Source organism: Branchiostoma floridae, chromosome 19, assembly GCF_000003815.2.
Source record: "Branchiostoma floridae strain S238N-H82 chromosome 19, Bfl_VNyyK, whole genome shotgun sequence".
Classification (NCBI taxonomy): Eukaryota; Metazoa; Chordata; class Leptocardii; order Amphioxiformes; family Branchiostomatidae; genus Branchiostoma; species Branchiostoma floridae.
In genome coordinates, this window is record NC_049997.1 from 4,627,449 (window position 1) to 4,639,304 (window position 11,856).

An 11,856-nucleotide genomic window follows, 5' to 3' on the forward strand; every position below is an offset into this window, starting at 1 on the left:
TCGAGGGAAGAGGAAAAGGACATAAAGTTGCACGCGAGCTTTTGCTCAGGTTTCCCTTGAATACCCTCCTAAATTCACCTCTCAGCATGATTTGCAATATCCAGGCTTTTCATTTGACATCATCGACGCCATGTTAGATTATAGAGTGTATCTGCAAATCACACACATGGGTAAGAATAAGATAGAGCAAGAGCAAGTCTTTTGTTACACGGAACAAATTCTTCACACATATATTAGAGTAGACTGCCGCAATCCGAAAACCCATCCGGTCGTCACAGACTAAGACAGATTTAAAAATGGCCGATTTTACGAAGATTTTTCAATAGATATATATTGATGTGGCCGCCCATTGGAAAAGTACCTACGAGCGTCATGGACAGGTTCCCATTCAACGTGGCCGCGTTGGACAGGTGGATTAGTCTTGGAAAGGTCGCTAAATATTTGCGTTTAGTTTCGGAACCAGGAAAAAGTGACCGTTTGGGCCAGACTGAAATATTCATCGAGCTAATTTTCTTGGGGTTGACCGTTGACGTCTTCATTTGAGCCAGTGAAACGCAAATTTACCTACAACTACTATAAAAACGGTGTTCCTTGACTCACGACACAGGTACATTGTAGTTTCATGTATCGCTGTTCGAACTGTCAATACTCTTGCTGGTTCATCTTACAGCATTGGTTCAGAAATCTTTTTCTGACATCATGTTTGAAGCAGGATATAGGATAAGTCTTTTTACACAACAAGCTGGTACTTACATTGCTTACTTTTCGACGTCTCTCAAACACCTATGTCAGAGCTTCGAACTGGAGTTCTGCTTCTCACCGCTATATGTGTCGATTCAAATGACCATTCCTCCCGGAGGAATTGTGAAAAGGCTTGACATGCCAAGACGGCAATGTTTCCAATGTAACGCCTGGTCCTTTGCTATAACTACATCAGAAAACCTTATTCGGTGGTAGCAAAGTACCAGACGTAATCACACCATATACACCTCGGGGCGGGTCATTTACCCTTAATTATTACATAGATTATAACCAAAGCTACCGCGAAAAACGTGCATCTTCGCGCAACTGAGTGCAGACAGCATACCAAACAAGACAAGAGATACATAGAAAAAACTGCTATGATTGAATGTTGTCATTAATTATGCAATTTTGTATGCTCATGCAGGTTTATGTTTTATGCATTTACTGACAGAAAAGGAAGGAACATCAGAGGATGTATAAATGTACATAGCGGCAGTTAATTGTGCCGTGTTTCTTCCTACCGGTATTTTTTACCCCCTCCCAACCACGCGCCCGTTCGCCGTGTAATTCCGCGGCGTGTTACAATTACAATATTACGCTTTTAGCAGGACAAGAGTGGCAGAAAAGTTACACAGAAGAAGTGGCAAGGGTAACCTATAACAGCAACATGTAACTGGAGAAAATGATGCGTTGACAATTTGTCAAATCAGTATGGCTAGAGAAATCGTCGTAAACGTACCGGTATTATGATAATAGATGTTATATGTCAAGCTGCGCAAGTAAGTGTTATCTTGCAAAGTTGGTTTATGGTAATACTATGTACCTGCAAAAATTCAGTTCCAACTCATTATATCAACTGTCATTGACGTGTACCTAACTTATATGATTGTTGTACTTTCAATGTCTGTAATTGTGATTTTAAGACAAATCATTGGACAACTTTAAATGTTTTTAGAATTAATTTGTAACGATTGTTAATTAACAATGTTTTACTGGTGAACTTGCCTACAAAGTGTTGCTTTTCAACTTGAGTCATCAATGTAGAAATGACAGTGCTGATGACAGTCCTCTCGCCTGTGGTAGGTGCCAATGTCGCCCTGGGGAAGATAGCGTACCAGACAAGCACCCGGGCTGGGGGTGGGGCTGCCAGCCGTGCCGTAGACGGGAACACCAATACCAAGTTGTTCGCTGGTTCCTGTACACACACTATAGGTGACCCGGGAGAGGATAACCCAACCTGGTGGGTGGATCTCGGCCAATCGTATATGGTTGATAGGTACGTAAATATACATAACACAACATATATATGTACATATACCAGTCATTACAGTAAGGCCCTGTTGATATGACTATTTGAATGACATCCGCGCGTGCATCAATTTTTGGTAGTTCCCCCAAGTTTTCAACCATAGGCGTAAATCGTTCAAATTCTAGCTGCATAATGAGCAAATTTATGCTGTAGGTTATATATATATATATATATATATATATATATATATATATATATATATATATATATATCTGTGTGTACATATTTAAATCTGCTGCATATATATATATTTAAAATCTACAGCATAAATGTGCTCATTATGCAGCTAGCATTTGAACGATTTACGCCATGGTTGAAAACTTGGGGGGAACATTTGTTTTCCAATATATATATATATATATATATATATATATATATAGAGAGAGAGAGAGAGAGAGAGAGAGAGAGAGAGAGAGATTGGAAAACAAATGTCATTGCATGCCAACGTCAATTCCGAGGTCGAAGAGGAAGATGTGAAGGAACTAAAAATGAATAACAACTCGGTATGTTAAAACTTCCTGTCCACGTATATTTCATGATAGCCAAATGTTGTGTATTCGCATCAATTTTTGCATTGGATGTCAGTCATATAATCAAATTAACGTGGCCTAAATATGCAAAAGAATAACTCACATACCGCAAACGCAGAGAAACCTGCATGACCAGCATTAGTAGCATATGGACGACCCATTTCCATTTTCGGTCATACCTCAAATATTTTTTGTCTCAATTGAACCATGTACCAGTGGTCCTGTCTATAGTAGCCAATATGTCTAATGCGAACATTTTTTGAAGTCCATTGAGTGTTCGCTATAGGCAGGTTTGACTAAGTAGTCCAGTATTCGTGTGTGCGTGTGTGTACTTATGATTATTAGCATAATTTAAAATATTTTCGTTCTCCTGATTTCCATCGATAATTCAATACAAAATCCCAAGCCAAGCATAAAACTACTGAGGTCATTACTTTGTCTCCAATATCTACAGCGTGGTCATCTTCAAACGTCAGGACTGTTGCGCTGAACGACTCAACCCCTTCAACATCCACATCGGGGATTCCGACCAGGTCAGCACGAACCCCAAGTGTGGTGGTGACCATCGAATCGACGTGAACCAGCCGTCCATGTCGATCTCCTGTCAGGGGATGTGGGGAAGGTACTTTGCCGTCCGTCTCCCCGGATCCTCCCGAATACTGACCCTGTGTGAAGTCCAAGTATTTCCTGGTAGGCCTTTTCATACATTTAGTTTATATGGTTGTGGCGTAGTGTAGAGCTGTCACGAAGTGAGCAGGTGTTGACCACGGTATGTTGATTTAAACGGTGTCAAATGCACAGTTGATAGTAAAATGGTATGATTATCAATTGTCATCATCATATAGCCAGGAGTATGCGGAGTGAGACCGCGTGGCGTAATCGGCAGCGCGTTCAGCTCAGGCCCAAGAGGTCCTGATCATGGGTTTGAATCCTTCTGTGCCACCTATCTTGTGCCATTGGGAAAGGCACTTTACACGACTTTCCTCACTTGACTCAGATGTAAATGAGTATCTAGCTGCGGCTTGTGGCAGTGACAGGCCTTTGTAGCTGAGACTGGCCTTAGCGGCAAGAAACTGTTATTATAGTGTTAAATGACGAAAAAATTATTTCTTGAACATTTGGCAGCAACATGTACGTAAAGTTGAACATGCAGACTTAAGTCATGCCTCCGGAATTCATGTTTCATTTACATAATTTATATATGAGAAAATGCTACAATAGTTTTCTTTACTACGACGTTCATACCTTGGACATATTGTTATCGAGGAGATGATCAACTGATGTCTTTTATACAAATGATGACCCCATTTGTATAATCAATGAGAAACATTTATAATAGATCACTTGTAACAAGAGATCGCCTTTCGTGTTAACAGCAATGCCGTACAAACATCCAAAAGACTACGGTGTTGATGCATGATGCAGTGAATGCAGTCAAAATTGTTTCTGTATGTGTTTCAGAAACGGACCCTCCACTGTCTCTCACGTGCTCAACAGCAACGTATACTTCAATCACCATCAGCTGGATAAAGCCGAGTGCGCCCCTTAGCGGATACAGAGTAAACTACACTCTCGTTAGTGACAGTCCTTCCAACGTGACGACAACAGAATTTGGTCCTGAACATGAGGAACATGTCCTCCAAGATGCCATAGCTGACCGGAATTACAGCGTGACTCTCGTCGCTGTTGGGATGTATAAGGACAGCGTGCCTGTTGGGGTCACCTGTCTTACATGTGAGCTCTATTGCAGTAACTTATTTATCATCCTGTCAGATTGTACTTTACAGATATATGCTTGAATTCTTAATGTCGCTATCTTGTATAGCATTTTTACATGTGCTGTCCCTTTATCTGATAGTGACGCCCCCACCTGAGGAGTTTCAGGTGACATACGTCACAGAAACGTCCGTTACAGTTTCGTGGCAGAAGAGGGTCAACTCTTTCGCTCGGCACCACAAGGTGTGGATAAGGCGCAGTGACTTTGCTGAGAGTCTGTTCACACGGTTCGTACCAACCGTTCAGACTGACCTGACGTTCAAATACCTAACACCTGGCACAGAGTATGTGATATCGGCCTCAAGCATCAACAGGCAAAACGAGGGTCCAGCCGTGAACCTTACTATGGAAACAAGTAAGAAAGCGTATTCCAATGTATACTATGGCCAAGACACCGTGGATTATCTTATGCAGCTGCCCCTAAATGCATTTGGACTGTATTTTCTTGTGAAATATTTTAAGACTTTTGTTTCAATGAATCATTATGCTACCCTGGGAAAACGCAGACTCCTAACGAGGCACGCAAAGTTTACCGATCCCTACAACACGCACGCACGGGACACCCGCCGCCTAACACCCGCCGGCCCTCGAACCAGCTGGCCCCTACTAACACGAGCCTCTTTCGGAGTCTGGCTACGCCATGCATCCGGCCCGTCACACCAGTGCCATGATTTATGGCCCCACCGCGCAGCATGCCGTCCCCGCTCGCAGCGTAATTGGGTACAGCTAATTTCCGCGTGACACGATCTGACCAACCACATTCCTCCTACTACGTCATGAAATAAATATTCCCTAGTTCACGTAAAATCAAAACAATCTACACGTGATTATTTAGCAAGGAATCGTGCCTCACGCCTACTCGAATGTGTTATGCCAGCTACTGTAGAGTTCTACCCCGCCGCATTTCTCTGGCGATCTAAAAGTTAATTTTGACATATACAGTGCTGTCTCCAGGACCTGTCCCGCCGCTGGACGGAAATTTAACTGCAAATGCGCCATCATTATCTTCCGCAGAACTCACAAAATCCAAGGAGGTCCTTGCAAAATCGTATTCATGACACCAGAAGCCTTTCGAAGAGATCGAAAAATTCCTACTGCGGTCACCGTGTGCGTGCACATGTACCGCGCCCGTGCGATTAATCAAACTCCGAACCCTACAGCTCACACAGCTGCGATCTAATACACGGAACAAATTCTTCACACATATATTAGAGTAGACTGCCGCAATCCGAAAACCCATCCGGTCGTCACAGACTAAGACAGATTTAAAAATGGCCGATTTTACGAAGATTTTTCAATAGATATATATTGATGTGGCCGCCCATTGGAAAAGTACCTACGAGCGTCATGGACAGGTTCCCATTCAACGTGGCCGCGTTGGACAGGTGGAAGTCTTGGAAAGGTCGCTAATTATTTGCGTTTAGTTTCGGAACCAGGAAAAAGTGACCGTTTGGGCCAGACTGAAATATTCATCGAGCTAATTTTCTTGGGGTTGACCGTTGACGTCTTCATTTGAGCCAGTGGAACGCAAATTTACCTACAACTACTATAAAAACGGTGTTCCTTGACTCACGACACAGGTACATTGTAGTTTCATGTATCGCTGTTCGAACTGTCAATACTCTTGCTGGTTCATCTTACAGCATTGGTTCAGAAATCTTTTTCTGACATCATGTTTGAAGCAGGATATAGGATAAGTCTTTTTACACAACCAGCTGGTACTTACATTGCTTACTTTTCGACGTCTCTCAAACACCTATGTCAGAGCTTCTAACTGGAGTTCTGCTTCTCACCGCTATATGTGTCGATTCAAGAGGAGGAATTGTGAAAAGGCTTGACATGCCAAGACGGCAATGTTTCCAATGTAACGCCTGGTCCTTTGCTATAACTACATCAGAAAACCTTATTCGGTGGTAGCAAAGTACCAGACGTAATCACACCATATACACCTCGGGGCGGGTCATCATTTACCCTTAATTATTACATAGATTATAACCAAAGCTACCGCGAAAAACGTGCATCTTCGCGCAACTGAGTGCAGACAACATACCAAACAAGACAAGAGATACATAGAAAAAACTGCTATGATTGAATGTTGTCATTAATTATGCAAATTTGCTCCTATTTTGCATAATTAGTATTTCATCTTGTACAACATTGTCTGAGGTACCTACATACCATGAAAATCCGTTGTTCCCTTCTTGAGTTATCGTCTCCAGAACTTTTTGACAAAAATGCCCCTGCTATCCCAAAACTAGACGCTAGGGGGCCAAAACTTATGTCATTTCTTTCTGAGCACAAGAGCTATCTAATACTCAAAAATCGTGACCATAGCATGTTCAGAACACCAAAATAGCAAAACCGGAAGTTGCGCTGCAGTACCAAGGGAAGCCGCTAGGGGGCCCAAAATCTAATCATTTTCAGCTTTTATCACACCCTACCAACACATCAAGTATCAAACCAATCCACTCAGCCGTTCTTGAGTTATCTTGTTTACACACACACACACACACATACACAGACACACAGACACACAGACAAACACAGGGCAAAATATAACCTCCATGACATTTCATGGTGGTAACTACATACGAATGCGGCATACGGAACATAGAGGTAGGTGCTATGTTCCGTGCGAACACTCAAGACAGGTGCTAACACTCAAGACAGGTCGATTACAATACTCTGTCGACGTAGGTTACCCTCCAGTCACAGAGTAATTAGATCGACAACGATGGACATAAAAAAACAAGATTGCAAATTTTCAAAATGGGCACCATAAACGTTGTGACAAGAATTGATGTGACAAAATATGGCACCACAGCCAACAGGGTATTCATTTGGTTATGAAAATGTGGATGGGCATAGCTATAGTGCCACACCACGGCTTCAGTCTCCAAGGTCATATTTGTGCTCAAAGCCCCATTTTACATTGACATGAACTCTATGTCCACATGAACTTTTATATTGACCGGCTGATTTTTTTCTCTAAATCACTTTTGTAAAACACAGACACCCATTGATATGACGTAACGTATCAATTGATTCCATAGTTGCATTTTGCACCAACTGGTGTATTGATACACAAACAAGTGTATTTTTTTCTCTCTCTAAACGGAGGTAGTCAGATATACCGTAGGTATGGTAAGAAGTGAAAAATAGTTATCTTATTTCGGGTAGCGTATGTTTGTTTGTTTGTTGAAGACCAGCTGATACCTGGACCTGATCCTCTGGACCTGAACCGGACCTGAACATGAATTTTCTGTACCGATACCCACCCCTAATTTAGACTATATAGCGGTAAATGAGTGTAGTGGTTTTAGAATCTCTTTGAATTATATTGAAAGTATTAAGGGGAAACAGACTGCGTTGTTGGTGAATGCAGTCAAAACTGTCTCCGTATGTGTTTCAGAAACGGACCCTCCACTGTCCCTCACGTGCTCAACAGCAACTTCTACTTCAATCACCATCAGCTGGATAAAGCCGAGTGCGCCCCTTAGCGGATACAGAGTAAACTACACTCTCGTTAGTGACAGTCCTTCTGAAGTGACGACAACAGAATTTGGTCCTGAACATGAGGAACACGTCCTCCGAGATGCCATAGCTGACCGGAATTACAGCGTGACTCTCGTGGCTGTTGGGATGTATAAGGACAGCGTGCCTGTCGGCGTCACCTGTCTTACATGTGAGCTTTATTACAGTAATCTATTTATCTTGGTGACCAAGGACTGTGTTGTATAGATACAGGCTTTAATTCTTAATGTAGTTTTCTTGTATAGCCTTTTTACATGTGCTGTCCCTTTATCTGATAGTGACGCCCCCACCTGAGGACTTTCAGGTGACATACGTCACAGAAACATCCGTTACAGTTTCGTGGCAGAAGAGGATCAACTCTTTCGCTCGGCACCACAAGGTGTGGATAAGGCGCAGTGATTTTGCTGAGAGCCTGTTCACACGGTTCGTACCAACCGTTCAGACTGACATGACGTTCAGCTACCTAACACCTGGCACAGAGTATGTGATATCAGCCACAAGTATCAACAGGAACTATGAGGGTCCAGCCGTGAACCTTACTATGGAAACAAGTAAGAAAGCGTATTTTAATGTATACTATGGCCAAGACACCGTGGATTATCACATTGAAGTTTTTCAACTGTCATACAACACAAATTATTCTCACCTCGAATTTTCATATACAGCTATAATTTCATTACCGTGGATTATCATATACAGCTGCCCCTAAATGCATTTGGGCTGTATTTTCTTGTGAAATATTTTAGGACTTTTGTTTCAATGAACAATTATACATACGTGTATTGCAACGTCTTTTTCAGGTCTTTATAACCCATGGATGATGCAAAACGAATTCAAATACAATTCAATCTGTACAACTGATTGAAAATGGAAATTTACTTTTGCGAACGTTTTAAGTGACATCCATCACTCTTCTTCAGCATCACTAGAATAAGCTGACAGAACAGCTGACTTCATAAACGTTTCAACACATAGATTTTAACAATGATATCTGGATGTATGCTTTATATAATGTAACCAAATAACACAATGTATCCTTAAAATAGAGAGTTCAGAAATGGGTACAGGTACATACACTGATATTTATTTTGTTTTTTTTTCTTTCAGCCTGTAATAATCGCTTCGGAATGGAATCAGGTGACATACCAGATGAAAGTATTACTGCATCTGGCTTTAATAACATCAACCGCGCTCCCTTCCGCGCTCGGTTGAATGGTGGCTATGGCCAGTTTTGGGTACCAGGAAGGGAAAGAAACCCTTGGTTGCAGGTATAAAATAATGCTATTGATAAAACATTTCTGTTTAACCAGTTATTTTTCGACCCATGTACCAATTTTCATGGCATGACAGCAATTGGTGGTTAAGGCATGTCAATTTTTCATTCATGTTCATAGTCCCCACATTATATATTACTGCAAAGCCATCAAAATCATCTTTGGTGTTATACAATGTTCCTTGATAAAACAGTGATTTGTGTCGTCATACGTTTTATATATTCTTCATACATTTTACTTATATATTTTCACTCTATAGCAAAAGTTTTGTCTGTTCTCTATTGCCTTTAGGTATATTTAGGCGGAATGAATTGCGTCACGGGTACCATTATTCAAGGTAGTGGCCCGGGACATGGTGCTTGGGTGAAGTCATACAAGCTACAGTACAGTGCAGATGGGATCGGGTGGACGACATATGAAGACACTGGTGGATCCGAAAAGGTAATCTTAATTTCACAAATTCTACGTTAACTGATTCTTCCTCTGATTGTGATAGAGAGGACAGACGAAAATTCCTGCGGGCTCTTTTCGACCATGAACAGTACAACATACCTTAATTTCAACGTACCGTCCTAAGAACCGTGACCCTTTCCAGTAATGTTACAACAGCTGGATTCAAACTTATTACGACCTCTAGCTCCAGAGGCAGGGCAGCTAACCATTAAACTTCGCAGTCTCCGTTGGTTATTGAATCCACCATTGTGTTAGAAAGTAGGTTGTAGTGCTCTATATGTATAATATTTAACTGATTAATTGCCCTATTTGTTTACCTGACAGGTCTTTCCAGGCAACACGAACGCCGGTACACCTGTCACAAACCCACTGGACTATCCTGTTGACGCTCGTTATGTGCGCTTCTATCCTCAGTCTTCTAGTTACTACACGGCCATGAGGGTTGAGATTCTAGGCTGCAGCATGGAAAGTATGCCCTTAAAAATAACCATTTAGGTTTTGTTATAGCATTAATTGTCAAGTATCTTACAGTGCTTTTCAGTTTCACTTCTCTGCATGGGTATCACTTTAGGAAAAACACGTACATTCTTTTTATATGAATCTTTTAGTGCCTGACGTAAAAATATTCTATACTGTCTTCTAAAACGACTGTAAGATGTATTGGGAATGCATGTGGACTTGGCATTTTCAAAGTTTTGTTGTACACACCTTGTTAAACTACCTGTGTTCTGTGTCTCAGGTAATACAGAGAGGCTCATCTTCCCCACACCACGCCACACCGGTAACTACGCCAGGCTGCTGACTACGTTAGCTCGGGATTTGAGTAGTTACACTTTGTGTCTGCGCGTGCGAACAGACATGAGCTATGGCAGTGGAATGGCATTGGTCAGTTACGCCGTAGAAGAACACAATAACGAACTGATGGTGGCAGGTGACGGTGATGGCGGCTTTCTGGTAAGTCATAAATCTTAATATCAAACCTATGGAATGTAAATCTGACTTTCTAGTTGTAGATTTGTCTAAGATAAGGTCACACTGTCTTGAATTTATGAATGACATTAGTCCTACCTTGTTTTTTCCAGCTTTTGTTTTAGAATGAGGAAATTTCATCCAGTATATTTTGAGAAGGGACTGCACGAGCAACCTCCATGCACATAGCTCCTCCATGGGGTTGCTCCTGCAGCCCTTTCTCGCGCGTAGAGCTCGCTCCTTGGAGCTGGAGGGCTGTACGAGCAACCTCCACAAAGCTCCTCCATGGACGTTGCTCGTACAACCCATATTGTATATTTTTGCGAATGTGACAGACGAAGATTCGCGACAATTTGTAGAAACACACACATACACAATGAGCGAGTATATCAAGTATTCTGAAGCAAAGCTTGAAATGGTCCTTACAAAAATGAAGGATTGGTTGATACATAAACAAACATATCGATAAAGTGTTTATTGTCTGTTATCTGTCATGTGTGTTACATTTTCTTCAGAACACTTAACAGCACATCTCAGTCAATATGATATCCTTACGTGTAAATACATGTTATATTTTCTTACTTTTCAGCTATTTGCAGATAATCAAAAGGCTACCACAGCTTACCTGACTGTTCGGGACGATCTGTGGCACTCACTATGCGTTACCTGGCGAGGAAACAATGGTTCGTGGCAGCTCTACGCTGATGGTGAGCTCAGAGATTCAGGATCGGGGCTTGCAGTCGGCGGTAGGATAAACAGCGGCGGCACATGGATTCTTGGACAGGACCAAGACACAGTTGGAGGAGGATTCGAGACGTCTCAAGCCTTCAGTGGAGAACTGTCGCATGTGAACCTCTGGGACCGCGTGCTGTCTCCATCTGAGATAGAGGCAGTATGGCGGACATTCTGTGAACACCATGGTAACGTGATTGACTGGACAGGCACAACAGTAGCCATTTACGGACTGGTCAGCAAGGAGCAGCATCGCGTCTGTGGTAAGGAGAATAGCCTTCATATCCAAATGTTGTTAACAATACAAGATAATAGTTTATTGAAAAGACATTCCCAAAGGCGAATTTAATTGCAAAGCAATTAAAATAGTGGTATTATACAACGTTTAGATAAAACGTCATAAAAGACAAGGTGAGAAAATATCGATACATAATTTAAAGTCCTAATGAATATGTACCCATATCATAACGCATAAATGGTACAAAACACGCAGAGACGTGGCCTTCCTAGTCATAATCGCTGAATGCCATTGAGG

General features: G+C 41.8%; 1 protein-coding gene across 1 annotated transcript; it reads left to right on the forward strand.

Annotated features, from left to right (window-relative positions):
• Nucleotides 1-10,082: 10,082 nt before the first annotated feature.
• Nucleotides 10,083-11,831, forward strand: LOC118407086 (neuronal pentraxin-2-like). Its single transcript, XM_035807505.1, has 4 exons — nucleotides 10,083-10,089; nucleotides 10,360-10,574; nucleotides 11,179-11,584; nucleotides 11,815-11,831. Exons 1-4 carry the CDS (start codon nucleotides 10,083-10,085, stop codon nucleotides 11,829-11,831), a joined length of 645 nt encoding a protein of 214 aa, XP_035663398.1.
• Nucleotides 11,832-11,856: the final 25 nt, after the last annotated feature.

Bases quoted from the DNA above. Each gene is read 5' to 3' on its own strand.
- LOC118407086 (XM_035807505.1), top strand. The intron at 10,575-11,178 runs GTAAGTCATAAA...CTTACTTTTCAG, and splicing joins ACGGTGATGGCGGCTTTCTG to CTATTTGCAGATAATCAAAA.